Genomic DNA, 17,934 nt, shown 5'->3' on the forward strand with positions numbered 1-17,934 from the left:
TAATATTTACAGAAAATGAAAATATATAATCACTCGACAAGATAAAGCCCCGTGCACGCATTGATATAGGCCATGGCTTATTACAAATGGTTGAAAACTGATATCTCCAATAGTTGGGACAACTTTAATGAAATCAATACAAACAATGCGCGCACGTGAAGAGAACGATCATAACACTGTCACAAGGGGCGTATACTTTTGGCGCGAATAAATATCAGTTTGATACAAAAACACATTATAAAATCATCCTGTCAGATTCATTCTGTTTTCATGAAAGAGAAATCATATTCCTAGTCTTGACCTTCTGGTTAATTACATAGATGTATATATATCTACATGCATTAAAATGTTAAAATTCGCAGTGTCCAGTATATATATGGAAAAATAATGAAACCGAAAACACTCTGATTACTAAAGCATAAACGATTCATAGCATATCTTCAACCGCTTTAGAAATGCTATTGCTACCTCATGATCAGTATACATGCATATATAGTTTCCCCTTGCTAAATCTGATTTAAGTATAAATAGCCATCTCATTAACGCCAGTGTTACTGTTGACGCTTTGGTCCTAGGCCGATATTATTTTTTAGATACTACTAGTAGTACGCCCTCAGTCTACATGTTGTCGCTCATTACAATATGTTCAAATTTCCAATGGCAAATCATCCACTGCATTTAATTTTCGGGAAAAAAAGCTCATAACGATAGCTTTAGCTTTGACTGATAACTTATAATTAATTTTGACGGACCAGGCCTGCGTTTACATTAACAGTTCTTTGAATACCATGAACACATTGTTTTATTTCATTTTTGTTAATCTGATTTGACGCGTCTTCATCTTAAGGAAAAAAACTCGATGCAAGTGCCAGCTACGGATCTGTTGTGTTCATCGTATGTGATACACGTACACAGAATAGTTTGGTACTTCAACAACTATTTAACATCACAATATCACGTAATCCCTCTAGTCGTTATCTGAAACCTTCTTCATCTTGGGTGTTCTCCATCAAAATTAATTTCAATGGTTTTATCACTGTGGACTTTCAAAAAAGTATACCCTAATTTATTCGGAAATAATTTCATAGTCAGGAAATACATTCTAGAGTATGACATACCATCTACCTGTCAAATTATTTGATATAAAAAAATATTCAATTTCTATTCATATATTTCTTGTTTGAATTAAACGATGTTTTTGCTATTTCTGGACCCTTTCAAACCTACTTTTCGTAAAGCAAGATTTCAATACCGGAATGTTAATTGATCTAATGCAAATCCAAGATGAAAGTTATCTCAATTTTTTTGATGATGATAAGCATTAGATATGCGGATTGCTTCCATTGTATGCCAGTTTACCAATTTTGTATTAACAGAAACTTAGTTGTATTTCCAGAATCTTATCCCGCAAATCCATATCTGTCGCCGACGTATAATCTGCAGAAGGCGTAGTGTGTTTTCAATTCTTTGATTACAAGGAGCTTTTGATTAAGACAGTTGCATCCATTATTTTAACAGGATGTGTAAAATTACATTAATTGTACAAGTGGTAAAAGTAACGAACTTTATTGGATACTAGGAAAATGTGCCCATAATGAACAGCAACCCATACAACAAGATCTTACTGTATATCATTTAATTTCACTTGATTTAGCTCTCAAACTTGTGCGTACATGTATGTGGGCGGGGCGAATGCATCTATTAATTGGCAACAAGCTTACACTGAAAATGTAGACCACAACCTTCTATCCATTGTCTACCTACTTCACAATCCAGCATGCCTTCTCTTCGCGATCAAGTACACCTCCTCTCCTCGTTTCAGCACACCGCTTTTTCACAATTTATCACACGTTTTCTCCACAATCCAGCACACTTCTCTCACAATCCAGCACAAATTATTCACAATCCAGCACACCGCTTCTCCAAAATCCAGCAAAATGCCTTATTAATCGTGGGCTAATTTTTCTGCATCCAAGATGCATGCAAATGAATATTCCAGATAAATAAACGCTTTTGCACTATCAATAATACATATATACATGTATATTATATGTTACCATCAACATTTATTTGTTGACAATATAAGACACTAAAATTATTTACACAATGATGCATTAAAGCTAAATAATCAATATTAACAAATATCACCAATAGTGTGTAGTTTTTATAGTCAATTTTCAAAATATTAATATTTTCCTAATTATATTAAAATGATTTAGCTAATTATTGAAATAGTTGACACACAAATAAGTTCCTTAACAAATGAATAATTTAAAAAGGGATATAAATAAAAGATATGTCAATCGCCGTACGTTTTAAAGAAGTGTTTTGCGCCAAATTTATACCGTATATAAACGTTTGTAGTTTATTTTCAATGTCAGGTAGCACAGGTTCCTATGTATCGCACCTGTTCTGTTTTAATTATAGAGGTATTCCTGCGGTATTTGTCTCGTCATATGTTTGTGTATATATGTTCATTTTTATTCATAGAATAGTTTGTGAGATCTGTTAAAAAGTTTTAATATCAATCACCCGAAAAATGGCGGAAAACATTAACAATTACAGGACGGGAATTATAACTAACAAGCTTCCTAATCAAAAGATCCTTGGTTGGAATCCTGGTAATACTGCCATCTTGTTTCTATTTCGCGGACGGTTACAAAGAACTTTATTACGCATTTATATGCAATTCTTAGCATCTTTTCGTTTTCATTCACATAGAGCTATGACACACTCTAGGTTAATGCCTATACACTAATCAGATACTAGGACTAACAAAATAAAGTTAATATCAGGATATAAACAGCATTTAGGAAATTTTTCTACGGATTAAAAAATAAAACAAAACATATTTAGCAAATTCATATATAAACTTGTTCAAAGTGCGATATAATTTGCGGACACAATCTAAACGATCTACTCGTTACTAATTAATGATTTAAAAAAAGACAACGTACATTACATGGAATGAATTAATCATCAATAGAATTTTGATTCTGCTTTTATAGTTTATAAAATATATGTACTTCCCAGGCATGTTCAACCGACCGACCAACAGGTAGACGGACGGAAGGACAACTGTTTCCTGGAATTCCAGGATATTACAATAATGATCTGTACATACTATTGGTGTATCAATCGAATACGACAGGACATACCGACACAATGAAAACATTTATTTTCAATCTCTGTTTAAGACACTGATTAATGATGATAAAGTCAGATAGTGAGTGATACGTTTAAGTATTATTCAGATGTTCTCAGCATAGTAGAGGTGCCCCTATGATCAAATAGTTTTCCATTCTATTGACGAAATTAAGGTGCACCTCTATACGAAAGTATTCAATGTCATCGTAGCACGAGGGACTACATATGTTCCAGTTGTCAGCGTGACACGAGGAAATGTCCCACATAGCAAACGCTGTCAGAAGTCGGTCAAGCAACGATCTCAAGTGCTGGTACATTGCCTTGGTAGAGGGATGGCGCGGCAAGGCTAATTTGGCAGACAATGTACGTCAAAATCCCGTTATGTCTCCGAAACTATGATGTGAAGCATTCTCATACATTAGCAAATTATGTTATGGACGTTTGTACGAGATGGATGTTAAGCTATTTCTTTTCACGTCAAACTACTCCTTTACAGTACTATAGTTTACATCCAATTCACCTTCATAAAAAACGTTTGTTTTATATATTGTCTATGATGGCTGAATATCTATCAATAATAAGTGATTTTATATTTCGTTGTTAGGTTAAGTTCTTTATCATACAGTATGTAAAAAAGGGCCCTGCGTGACTCGTGGTACTGGCAGACTTATACCAAGCACTTAAATTATGAAACAGATGTGTTTTACCTTTCATAGATGATATTTAGTTAGGACAGTGTAAAACCATTATAGGTAGCTCACAAGTGTTCAAGTTAAACACAAGCAGTCCTTTATTTACAAATAAATCACAACAACAAAAAACTGATTTTTAAATAACTCTTAAACAATAAACATGTTGATAGTTACACTGTACAGGGAAACGGAATTCCTTACAGAAGAAAATAAGGGGTGCAGACGGCATTTATCGCATGACAAAAATGCATTAATGGTATGATATTCAGTACTATCAATTTCGGTCAATAATTCCAGGGGTTCAGGACCTGCTCCTCTATCAAACGGGAAGCCAGATTCATCGTTTATTAAACTTTTGCGTCTTTACTCAATAATGCTGAGACCAAATTTAGACAAAATCCTGTCATTCAGTGAAATGAATAATTCAAAGTATTTGGTATGTTTCCTGTCATGGGGTCTCACCTCAGGCCCTTGGGAGGCAATACTCAAAACATTGAGCCACTAGGATGCTTCAGACCGAATCTGGTCAAACTCCAACTAGCACATGTAGTTCACCACGAGAAAATGAGGTTTTTGGGGAAAAAAGACGGACGACAGACGACAGACGTCGCGCCATGATACATTGTATCAGTTCACCGTTCCGTCAGACAAGATGAGCAAATGAAATACTCTACTCCGTTCAGGTAAAAACATGAGGCCATATTGGCCGTCTGTATCGCCCATCTGCTCCTAATGTAGCTTAAATGTTGATCTAGGTCACCTATTCAGATGCTAACCTAATCACTAGATTCAAGTATGTGAGAAGGCTAAATTTATTCATTAAAATAAATGTCGCGGTCCTTAATTACAGCATCCTACTCGCTCAATATTAGGTATATTTTTTAGAAGCCAGTCGTTTAAAGATCTTCACACAATTGACCGACGTGACCTTGAATGTCCGTCAATATCATTCAGTTAAACACACTTTGTAGTCCTTAACCCAAGGGTGCTCCTGAGCAAATATCAGGTTTATGAACCTCTTTGGTATTAACAAGAAGTTATTCAAAGATTTTAGTATACCAATTTGAATTTGAACCTTGTAGCCTTGAATGTATGTCAAGGCAAATCATTTGAACAAACTTGGTAACCCTTCACACAAGCACGCTGCAGGACCAATACAAGGCCCCTGGGCCTCTCCGTTATTGAGAGGAATTTATTTAAAGTGTTCAGCCTATTTGACCCGTGTAACCTTGAATGTTATTATAGATAATTAATTCAACAAAATTGGTAACCCTTCACCCTAGCATGCTACAGGTTCAATATCAGGTCTATGGGCCTCTCCGTTTTTGAGATGAAATTGTTTAAAGAGAAAAGTTGACACCAGACGTACGGAGTTAAAAAAATCCTTCTAAAATTAAAAATAAAGTCTTACAACATTAAATGAACATAGCTATAAGAATGTCAATGGTCAACTTGCAGTACTGTCACTCCGGGCCATTGTTTTAACTGCATGAAATGTCCTATTTATAGGTCTATTGTGTGTTTGTTCATGTTCAATCGAACCCTCGTTTATATCCACATATTGTCCAATAGCGGGAACACCAGATATTATCTAAAATAGTTCAAATGCAACCAGAAATAGAGGTATCAATTATTCAGGATAATCAAAAACTATATTAGTCAGGAAAAGCACATCATTCTGTCTGAAACCTGACTACAATTGTCCTCTCTAATACAGGCGTAATGCATACGAATATAGACAGCATGCTCCAAATGGAAAATGAAAATTACAGAGCGATGGGACATCGTAGACATTCTGTTTTTCGAACTGTCGGCAAGGTCTATAACAGATGTGGCCTGTAGGAAATGTGTGTATAAAGCTGATCATTTACTCAGGATGTAGGACGATAGGCTTTCGGCTCACCAAGTAACCATGAATGTCATAAGAGGTCAACATTACAAAATGGTAAAATGATCGGCAATAAATACATAATATATCAATATTTATTTGAAACAGACACATTTATTCGTATCATTTTTTTTTAATAAATACCGTGATTTAGCCTTAATAAAAATAAAGTACATAATAGCTTTGAACAGAGACACTTCATGCAGTAACACGAGGACAACAGGTCATCGTCACATCTAACGTACACAAACTTATAGTAAAAAACTAAACAACAATTATATTGATAACATTGGAGTACATGCACGTGCAAAACACGTAGATCTACGGTTAATATTACCTTAATTGCAATATCAAAAAAGAAAATATTAAATGACATTCAAAATACACATGGATTGAAGCGACTAACTAGCGCAGAAATATATGAAATGGTACATCTAACGACGAATCGCATTCCTCAAAATATCGATATTTACATTTTAAATTAACCCTTGTCCAGTCTATTATATTTCTCTGAGTACTGCATCAAGAAGACATTGAGGGTCTGGCTTGGAACAGACTCCTGTAATTGGCACCCGGTGCTTCGTCATCGCTTGACTAGTAGTACGTCCAATGGAGATATACTGAAAATAAAACAAGACAATTTTATTAATAAAAATCTAAATTCAAACTTTTCACTTCCTAAATAGCATTTATGTTCAGTAGAGATAGCTGAAATGATTTTTCTACTTTTGTTATTTTAAGGGTCATAGTGATACTTTGGGTATATATTTCTGCTTCAAGTTTCAGGGCAGTATTACCAAGTCATTTGTTACAGTGTATTCGTGGGTGTATTCCAGTGTCGACGATTTGGATTTTACAGGATGACAGGTTTCAGCAGGGAATGACGATCGAGGAACTAGTGCGGTATTAACAGGATGACAGGTCATAGTGAGGTATCGGTATTTAGACGAAATCGGACCCAACATGAAAGAAAAAGATATACACATGATGTGTTTTGGGAAATTAACCGAGCTATTGCAGACGAGGACCTCCCAATATCGCTAGAGCCCAGCAGCACTAATGGCAGCCAAAACAACGCTTCATAAGCACCAATTATCGACATACCGTAAAGTATGGCCCGGTGTGATTTTCATAAATACAAGGAACATACATTCGAAACTGTACTTGATAAAAACATAGCAGTACAAACAATTTTGAAGGACATAATATATTAAACAAAACAAATTATATAATGTGCGATTTCCAAAGGCTGCCTGATTTCATGTTAATTAATCGAAGATACATTTTAAACGAAACTTTGTCTCCCCTAAATCCAGTGTAAAATGAGTTTTTACCAAAGATATGTTATATGACTGTCCTTTCCAGTCCCTGAAAGGACTATACTATTCGCTCAGTAGTCTAGCTTAGACTCTTGCGGTCACGGGGATTTATATGCCATGTTTCAGAGTATGCCCCTATTATCCGAAACAGAATGTGAAAACCAAGTACGATGTGATCGTCACGTGGTTCTTGAATATACGCGCAACTACCTGTGTAAAGTGTCTGTGTGTTTGGAGATGCTATGGAAGTGTTACACCAGGTCAGCGGTCACGTGATACTCTTGAATAGACATAACATAACAACAGGTTGTAAACCTTGTTGTTAAAGCATCAGTCAATCAAAAGTTCGTTAAAGCCCCGATAAATCTGAAAGGTAATTTTTAGCGAGGCCCGACAACCCGGAAGGAATATAACAGTCCGACCACCAGAATGGATGATTATTAGTAAAGATCGACAACCCTGAAGGATGATCCCCAGGTCGACAACCAAGATGGATGATTCTCAGTAAAGCCCGACAAACCTTAATACTGATTCTCAGTAAAGTCCGACGACCCTGAAGGATAATTGGCAGTAAGGCCCTGTGGATTTGAAGGAAGATCACAGTTTAACACTTCCTCCGTTAGTGGATGGTTTGGTTTATTTTGTTTAACGTCCTTTTAACAGCTAAGGTCATTTAAAGGACGGTCTCTCGTGCGTGCGACATGCATGCGTGTGGCGAGTGCGTATGTGTGTTTTGGGAGGCTGCGGCATGTTCGCGTTAAGTCTCCTTGTGATAGGCCGGAACATTTGCCGATTTATAGTGCTACCTCACTGAAGCATACAGCCGAAGACCCCAAGCAGCACACCCCACCCGGTCACATTATACTGACAACAGACAGACCAGTCGTCCCACTCCCAAAATGCTGAGCACTAAGCAGCAGGAGTAGCAACTACCATTGTTAATGACTCTGGTATGTCTCGGCCAGGGGACAGAACCCAAAGCCTTCCTCACAGGGGTGAACGCCCAACTGAAGACCAAAAGTGAGGCATTGTCAAGGAAGACATTAGGAAGACATTAGGAAGAAGAAAGTTGTTCAGAAAGAAGAGAAAATATAAGATCCCAAATTTAGTCGCCTCTTACGATCATGCAATGGGGGCAGCAGGTACAGTTCTTACGCTCTACCTGTATGGCAGTCCTTAGTGGAATGAAACCCAGTAAACCTTTACAGTCCTGAAAAAAAGATTCTCAGTAAAGAGCGAAAACACAGTAAGATGACTCTTGGTACAATTCTGCAATCCTAAAGAATGATTTTAAGTTAACCTCTACACTTCTGAAGGGAAATTCTCAGTAAAATCAGACAGCAGTGTTGGATAAACCCCTGAAATTAGATTATCAGTCAAGCCCGACGACCTAATGTGATTCGTAGCAAAGTTCTATAACACTAAGGGATGATAATCAGTAAACCACTACAATCCAGAAGGATATTCCCTGGACAGCCCGACATGACTGAAGCTTGAATCTAAGTTTATTCTGACGACGATGTAAATGGTGATTATCAGCAAAGTTCTTAAACCCTGAATGGTGGTTCTCAGTAAGCTATACAGTCCTGAAGGATGATTGTCAGTAAGGCCATACAGCACTGAAGGGTGATTGTCAGTATGACCATACAGTCCTGACGGTTGATTGTCAGTATGACCATACAATCCTGAAGGGTGGTTGTCAATAAGGCCATACAGTCCTGAAGGGTGATTGTCAGTAAGGCCATACAGTCCTGAAGGGTGATTGTCAGTAAGGCCATACAGCACTGAAGGGTGATTGTCAGTATGGCCATACAATCCTGACGGGTGATTGTCAGTATGATCATACAGTCCTGAAGGGTGATTGTCAGTATGACCATACAGTCCTGAAGGGTGATTGTCAGTAAGGCCATACAGTCCTGAAGGGTGATTGTCAGTATGGCCATACAGTCCTGAAGGGTGAATGTTAGTATGGCCATACAGTCCTGAAGGGTGATTGTCAGGCCATACAGTCCTGAATGGTGATTGTCAGTATCGCCATACAGTCCTGAAGGGTGATTGTCAGTATGGCCATATAGTCCTGAAGGGTGATTGTCAGTATGGCCATACAATCCTGACGGGTGATTGTCAGTATGATCATACAGTCCTGAAGGGTGATTGTCAGTATGACTATACAGTCCTGAAGGGTGATTGTCAGTAAGGCCATACAGTCCTGAAGGGTGATTGTCAGTATGGCCATACAGTCCTGAAGGGTGAATGTCAGTAAGGCCATACAGTCCTGAAGGGTGATTGTCAGTAAGGCCATACAGTCCTGAAGGGTGATTGTCAGTAAGGCCATACAGCACTGAAGGGTGATTGTCAGTAAGGCCATACAGTCCTGACGGGTGATTGTCAGTAAGGCCATACAGTCATGAAGGGTGATTGTCAATAAGGTCATACAGTCCTGAAGAGTGATTGTCAGTAAGGCAATAAGTCCTGAAGGGTGAATGTCGGTATGGCCATACAGTCCTGAAGGGTGATTGTCAGTAAGGCCATACAGTCCTGAAGGGTGATTGTCAGTATGGCCATACAGTCCTGAAGGGTGATTGTCAGTATGGCCATACAGTCCTGACGGGTGATTGTCAGTAAAGCCATACAGTCCTGAAGGGTGATTGTCAGTATGACCATACAGTCCTGACGGGTGATTGTCAGTAAGGCCATACAGTCCTGAAGGGTGAATGTCAGTAAGGCCATACAGTCCTGAAGGGTGATTGTCAGTATGGCCATACAGTCCTGAAGGGTGATTGTCAGTATGGTCATACAGTCCTGACGGGTGATTGTCAGTATGGCCATACAGTCCTGAAGGGTGATTGTCAGTAAGGCCATACAGTCCTGAAGGGTGATTGTCTGTAAGGCCATACAGTCCTGAAGGGTGATTGTCAGTATGGCCATACAGTCCTGAAGGGTGATTGTCAGTAAGGCCATACAGTCCTGAAGGATGATTGTCAGTATGGCCATACAGTCCTGAAGGGTGATTGTCAGTAAGGCCATACAGTCCTGACGGGTGATTGTCAGTATGGCCATACAGTCCTGAAGGGTGATTGTCAGTAAGGCCATACAGTCCTGACGGGTGATTGTCAGTAAGGCCATACAGTCCTGACGGGTGATTGTCAGTAAGGCCATACAGTCCTGAAGGGTGATTGTCAGTATGACCATACAGTCCTGAAGGGTGATTGTCAGTATGACTATACAGTCATGATGGGTGATTGTCAGTAAGGCCATACAGTCCTGACGGGTGATTGTCAGTAAGGCCATACAGTCCTGAAGGGTGATTGTCAGTATGACCATACAGTCCTGAAGGGTGATTGTCAGTAAGGCCATAGTCATGAAGGGTGATTGTCAGTAAGGGCTTTCGAACCTGAAGGATGATTCGCAGTAATGTCTGACAGTCCTAAAGCCCTGAAAGGCGATTCTCAGTAAAGTCCAACAGCGCTGTAAGATGATTATAGGTGAAGTCCAACGATCCTGAATAGGAATTCTCAGTTAAGTCCTACAGTAAAGTATCGGTAATAAAGCCCGACAACCCGTTAGGATGATCCGCAATAAAGTCCTACAACCACAAAGAGTGATTTTCAATTAATTATTCCTGCAGCCATGGAGGATTATTTCGAGAACTCTGAAAGAAATCTGAATAAAATCCAACAACTTCAGTACAGCCCGTCACGACATGATTCTCAGTAAAGCTTGGCAACCATAATGAATGTTTTCCGGTAAAGCCTTACAACTTTGAAAGTTGATTCTCAGCAGAGCCCGACAACACTGAACGATGACTGCCAGAGACTCGACAACTCAAATGGTTGTTTCACATCAAGATCGGTCGACAAGCAAAAGCTGTAGGATATTTCAATAATATACAAAACGTTAAAAGGGTAAATTTCCATTAACATCTGATAATTTCCTCATTTATCTGTTAAAACAATAATTGGCAACTAATCGCTGCATCAACTTTGATCAGATGATCATTATATTACGTTAAAAAATATTGTTCTGTCTGTACAATTTCATTTAAAATTGAACGTAGCAGAATGTGCTTTAACTTGGATGCAAGTGATGTGACGCATCATAATCTAGACAGACTGGAATGGATGTGACAAAGTTTATACCGAAAAGATACAACCAATTAACAGGATGGGGAATTTCCTAATTAAGAAGGTTATCGGAGCCTTGAATAAGTTAATCACAATTCCTAACAAAACATTATAATTTACTTGGAACATGTCAAAGCAGTACTATAAATCGGCCTATCACAAGGAGACTTAACACGACCATACCGCAGCCTCCCAAAACACACATACGCACTCGCCACACGCATGCATGTCGCACGCACGGGAGGCCGTCCTTATAACATAAAGCCTTCTGGGAGACCATTCTTTGAAATCCAAAACTCAAATGAGTTGATAAGGGAATATACTCTCAAGGATTTGCGACATTTAGTTATCGGTTTTTAAATCGTTAACACTACACCACAGGCGTCAATTTCATTTGATAAAGCTGGAAGCGCATCACATTAACACCAAATAAAACAATAGAGAAGAGTATATGACCCGTACAGAATTTCCAGACCCTTATTCAAGCACTTTTCCAGCGCGTTTTGCTCCAGGTAATTCAAATGCAGACTTTTTACAGTATGCAAATTACCTGGTATCTCAACTGACCAATGACATACTGATGGGTACAGCTTTCCTGAGGGGTAATGATATTCTCTTTTTTTCTGCGTCTTGTCTGGGCAATGATTCATGTTATGTCTGATGTGCTGATATGTACTGATATATGTACTGACAACTTTAATATAAGCGGTGATAAATACCATCTAGTAGTAGTACAGTATTACTCAGAAAACATTGATTTAGTAACAATGTTTCTTGAACTGTTTCTAAATCTTGAAGTATATCATAATTTTTGGAAGGTGATGTAAATTCAAATATTTACATGTGGTCTCCTTGGTTGAGTCCTTTAAGCATTGCAAGTTTACTGTTAATACAGAAGTCACTGTAAGAGCCGGAGTGAAAAGCTTTATTACAGGAAAGTACATGTATATAGTATAGACTGGTGCATTTGTTATTTAAAAGAAATCGTGAGAAAACTGTAGCTTGTGAACGAAATTTCGACGTACACTTCTACAACTCTTTGAATCAGGACTACAGGAAACGTTCCACAGCCATACATTGTGTGTATAATGGAAGATAATGTTGCTTGAGTATGGAAGAAAGTATCAGAATATCATCATACTGATATAGCTGTGTTTTTTAACGTTGATTCATATGGAGAAAAACATTTCCAAAATAATGACTACCGTATTAATACTGAACATTTTCGCCGACGCTTGAGATAATAACGGAAAACATTTGTTGTGTGGATTTTTTCTTTACATTAGGAAAAAGGCATAAAATAACTGCAAAAATACAAAATTCATCGCAGACAGTTACATATAGATAGGTCATAACCTACCTATTTCTTTATAGCGCTGTTTAAACAATGTACTTTTTTCATAATGTATCATATGCCAATATAATAATTTAACTCATCAATTTCTTCTCCAAGTGTATTACTTTTTGCAGTTTGTATACAAGTTTCATTTGTATGCTTTCTGAGATATACTTTACATTAGATAGGAAAATATCAAATAAAAACTATAACTCTCTATCAAAAAAGAACTGGATAACACGCATTTGATTTTCCTTTTCCCATTCACAATATTTCATTATGAATATAGAAAACAATTTCGTTAAGGATTAGGATGCAAACAAAATGTTGTTTCCATTAATGTTTACACGAGATTGATAACATTTTCCCTAGCTAAAACCTATATTTACATGTTCCACAATACGCAGTGAGAGTGCAGTTTGATATACATTGTATTGACGTGTACCACAAAACATAGGAAGCTGGCAGTGTGATATATATTGTATTTACATGTACCCCAACACATAGGGAGCTGACATTGTGATATACATTGTATTAAAATGTACTACAATACGAAGTGAGCTGACAGTGTGATATACATTGTATTTAAATGTATCAAAAAACCACGGAACAGATAGAGCGATATACATTGTATTTACATGTTCCACAACACGAAGGGAGCTGGCAGTGTGATATACATTGTATTTACGTGTTGCAAAATACAAAGGAAGTTGGCAGGGTGATATATCTTGTATGTACGTGTACCATAATACGAAGGCAGTGTGATATACATTAAAAATTTCCTTTATACCAGGAAGAAAATTTGACGGTGCGGAAAATGCGGCTAACATATGCAAAAGAAGATGGATGCGTACCGATTCCCCTAAGTGTAGCAGACAACCTTGAGATCTCGTCAAGTAAGGTTCTCAAGCTGACAAAACAACAACCAGAAACTGGGGCAGAAAGAGTATGCGTTGATCTGACGGGTAGACGTGTAACAATGTCCACCATGCAGCTCTGGTCGATCGGCTTAGGTTACTACAAAATGAAAACATTCGCATATGTCGAGGCTAACAAGCCGACATTTTACAAATGTTTGGTTGAAGGGTGAACAAAAGAAAAGGCCGACAGTTTATTGTTTTCACATTTCAAATATTTGACTAAAATGTTTTAGTCAAACAGCTTAGACATATTATACTTTCTGTTGAAGAGACAACTTTCTGATCAAAAACATTGAGATTACGTCGAAACAGACATAATCTTAGGCAGCAAAAAGGCTAAGTTGCTGGCAAATATTCAAATGGAAGGCTGTATTTTGCCGTACTGAATCACCCCCACCTATCGACCACCTGTCTGAGAAAATCTAACATTTTCCTACCAAATATCTAACTTACTCTCGCTTGTCGAATTTACCTATCATCCATATTATTTCTGATAATTTACTAATGATATCAGGTTTTTTGTATTTATATGTGTCTTAATTTGAAATAGGACGTGATCTCCATAAATAACAACTTGTCGTAGTCGTACATCAACACGTTTCACTGAAGGTTTGCAGACTTTCTATATTTCAAACTGGAGTGAAGCTCAAATAAATGCATCATGGAAACGGGCCTACACTGGCAACTAGGAGACATCGTCATGTGGCAAACAACAAATACACAATAGATACACAACCTCTGCCATACCTACTATACTATACCTAAAACATGTTTCTGACAAAAAAATATTTTAACGACTCACAAGGGCGTGCATGGGCTATCACATGCGGTTCGGAACATGACCAAAAAACAAAACTATGTACAGACATAACAATATTTTATCTACGTTCCTAAAATGATTTATAACAGTTTAGCACTTTCAAAACAATACATAAACTGGAAAGTTAACCGTGCTCTACAAAAGTACAAAATATATAGCCCTTTCATTTCCCCGGCGACTTAATCAGCTGGATCTATGTAGCGACTCCTAAACATCAAGCCTGCCATTCCTTACGTTAAAAAATCAAAATCCCAAGCTAATCCCCACCGTCGACCTAATTTCTTCTTCTTCGGCTTTGAAAATCCAAAGCATGCAAGATTAATGGTGCAAGGAACGGCTTTATCAGTGTAAATAAACATTAGCTACAGAGCCCCTCCTAAAACATAAGGCCGTTATCACAAATATCGAAATGACCCAGACTACAAAAAAATAGCAATTGAAATTTTCAAGAATACAATCTGCGATTTATGGCGAAGTTTACATACTAAAAATGTCACAATAACATGACTTACTGCTTTTCTTACTGACGAAATCAATCTGAAATGAGATTGGCAGTTCTTCTAATGCAAAATATAAACACGAAATAGTGATTAAATTGACCTTTAGTTAAGAGGAAATCCTGGGTTTCAGACGTCTATTTAAAATATAATAAATAGCCCCAAGGGAATGCTTTCAGGATAAACTCGTCATTACATATTGAGAATCATTTTATATCTTGCTTCTTCCAAAGGGAAAAGAATTTGAAGACATTATCCCAAAGGATTCTTATTAATACTTCGAGTAGTAGATTTTTAAAAGATTAATCTGAAGATTTATGGGTATTACTTTAAGATTGAAACTCTGACAGGGTCGTTTAGAAAGCTATTTACGGAAAATCCCATCAACAAAAAATAAGGTATAAGAATGTCGCCAGAAATGCATACAGGAACATACATGTGATACACGAACAACAACCTGTTCATACAGGAACATACATGTGATACACGAACAACAACCTGTTCATACAGGAACATACATGTGATACACGAACAACAACCTGTTCATACAGGAACATACATGTGATACACGAACAACAACCTGTTCATACAGGAACATACATGTGATACACGAACAACAACCTGTTCATACAGGAACATACATGTGATACACGAACAACAACCTGTTCATACAGGAACATACATGTGATACACGAACAACAACCTGTTCATACAGGAACATACATGTGATACACGAACAACAACCTGTTCATACAGGAACATACATGTGATACACGAACAACAACCTGTTCATACAGGAACATACATGTGATACACGAACAACAACCTGTTCATACAGGAACATACATGTGATACACGAACAACAACCTGTTCATACAGGAACATACATGTGATACACGAACAACAACCTGTTCATACAGGAACATACATGTGATACACGAACAACAACCTGTTCATACAGGAACATACATGTGATACACGAACAAAAACCTGTTCATACAGGAACATACATGTGATACACGAACAACAACCTGTTCATACAGGAACATACATGTGATACACGAACAACAACCTGTTCATACAGGAACATACATGTGATACACGAACAACAACCTGTTCATACAGGAACATACATGTGATACACGAACAACAACCTGTTCATACAGGAACATACATGTGATACACGAACAACAACCTGTTCATACAGGAACATACATGTGATACACGAACAACAACCTGTTCATACAGGAACATACATGTGATACACGAACAACAACCTGTTCATACAGGAACATACATGTGATACACGAACAACAACCTGTTCATACAGGAACATACATGTGATACACGAACAACAACCTGTTCATACAGGAACATACATGTGATACACGAACAACAACCTGTTCATACAGGAACATACATGTGATACACGAACAACAACCTGTTCATACAGGAACATACATGTGATACACGAACAACAACCTGTTCATACAGGAACATACATGTGATACACGAACAACAACCTGTTCATACAGGAACATACATGTGATACACGAACAACAACCTGTTCATACAGGAACATACATGTGATACACGAACAACAACATGTTCATACAGGAACATACATGTGATACACGAACAACAACCTGTTCATACAGGAACATACATGTGATACACGAACAACAACCTGTTCATACAGGAACATACATGTGATACACGAACAACCTGTTCATACAGGAACATACATGTGATACACGAACAACAACCTGTTCATACAGGAACATACATGTGATACACGAACAACAACCTGTTCATACAGGAACATACATGTGATACACGAACAACAACATGTTCATACAGGAACATACATGTGATACACGAACAACAACATGTTCATACAGGAACATACATGTGATACACGAACAACAACCTGTTCATACAGGAACATACATGTGATACACGAACAACAACCTGTTCATACAGGAACATAATGTGATACACGAACAACAACATGTTCATACAGGAACATACATGTGATACACGAACAACAACATGTTCATACAGGAACATACATGTGATACACGAACAACAACCTGTTCATACAGGAACATACATGTGATACACGAACAACAACCTGTTCATACAGGAACATACATGTGATACACGAACAACAACCTGTTCATACAGGAACATACATGTGATACACGAACAACAACCTGTTCATACAGGAACATACATGTGATACACGAACAACAACATGTTCATACAGGAACATACATGTGATACACGAACAACAACCTGTTCATACAGGAACATACATGTGATACACGAACAACAACCTGTTCATACAGGAACATACATGTGATACACGAACAACAACCTGTTCATACAGGAACATACATGTGATACACGAACAACAACCTGTTCATAGTTAAACATCTAGATTAAACATAACAACAGTATCAGCTTCAAACAAAACATTCTGTCGACATTTTTCGAGGCAAGTGTAGAAACACGTGAAACCGAATATAAGGCAATGCAATGACAAGACAATGCGAATAAATAATCATTTTATGTATACAACAACACCAACAACAACATCCTAGCCAGCTGACAGTATATTGTATATAATAGGGGATAATTCCCGAGCTTCACTGATAGATGTGGTTAATAAAACATCGATATTCTTCAACGATATATTATCCCCCAATTAATCTATCTTTATGAATATTATACAGACTTCTTGATAGATAACCAACGTCCGGTTTTGTCGGTAAAAAAATGTATTTTACGGAGACGTTTGGAATTTGAGTTTTGAATATTTGTCGCATTATGATGATTGGTCAAATATTTATGGCAATAAGATAAAATGAAATATTTGCCTTAATTCAAAAAATATACATCAGAACGATAAAAGGACCGTACAGGTACAGGGAGTACGGCTAGAATGATAATGTCGGTATACATTCAAAATAATTTAATTTACGAAATGGATGTTCTCCTTCTATTAATTATAATCACTATGTAGCAGTAATGAAGCTAGTTTACTATAAAGAGTACTTAATTAAGAATCATATGCTAAGGGTGACGATTAACCTTTACCAGTTTTATCTTACTTGCTAACATTGTACATATTAATTATAGCTACGTAACCTTTCATATGGGTCTCTGCCCAAATTATGTCAGGCTTT

At 37.4% G+C, this 17,934-nt stretch overlaps 1 protein-coding gene across 3 annotated transcripts in view; it reads right to left on the reverse strand.

Moving 5' to 3' along the window:
- Nucleotides 1-5,844: 5,844 nt before the first annotated feature.
- LOC117339501 (uroporphyrinogen-III synthase-like) overlaps nucleotides 5,845-17,934 on the reverse strand; it is a 76,348-nt gene continuing 64,258 nt past the window's right edge. For all 3 annotated transcript variants that reach the window (XM_033901136.1, XM_033901137.1, XM_033901138.1), the window contains one exon: nucleotides 5,845-6,347. In XM_033901136.1, the coding sequence (XP_033757027.1) occupies nucleotides 6,228-6,347 (120 nt within the window). In that variant the 3' untranslated portion in view covers nucleotides 5,845-6,227. The remainder of the gene's footprint in view (nucleotides 6,348-17,934) is intronic.

This window comes from Pecten maximus, chromosome 12 (genome assembly GCF_902652985.1).
Source record: "Pecten maximus chromosome 12, xPecMax1.1, whole genome shotgun sequence".
NCBI lineage: Eukaryota > Metazoa > Mollusca > Bivalvia > Pectinida > Pectinidae > Pecten > Pecten maximus.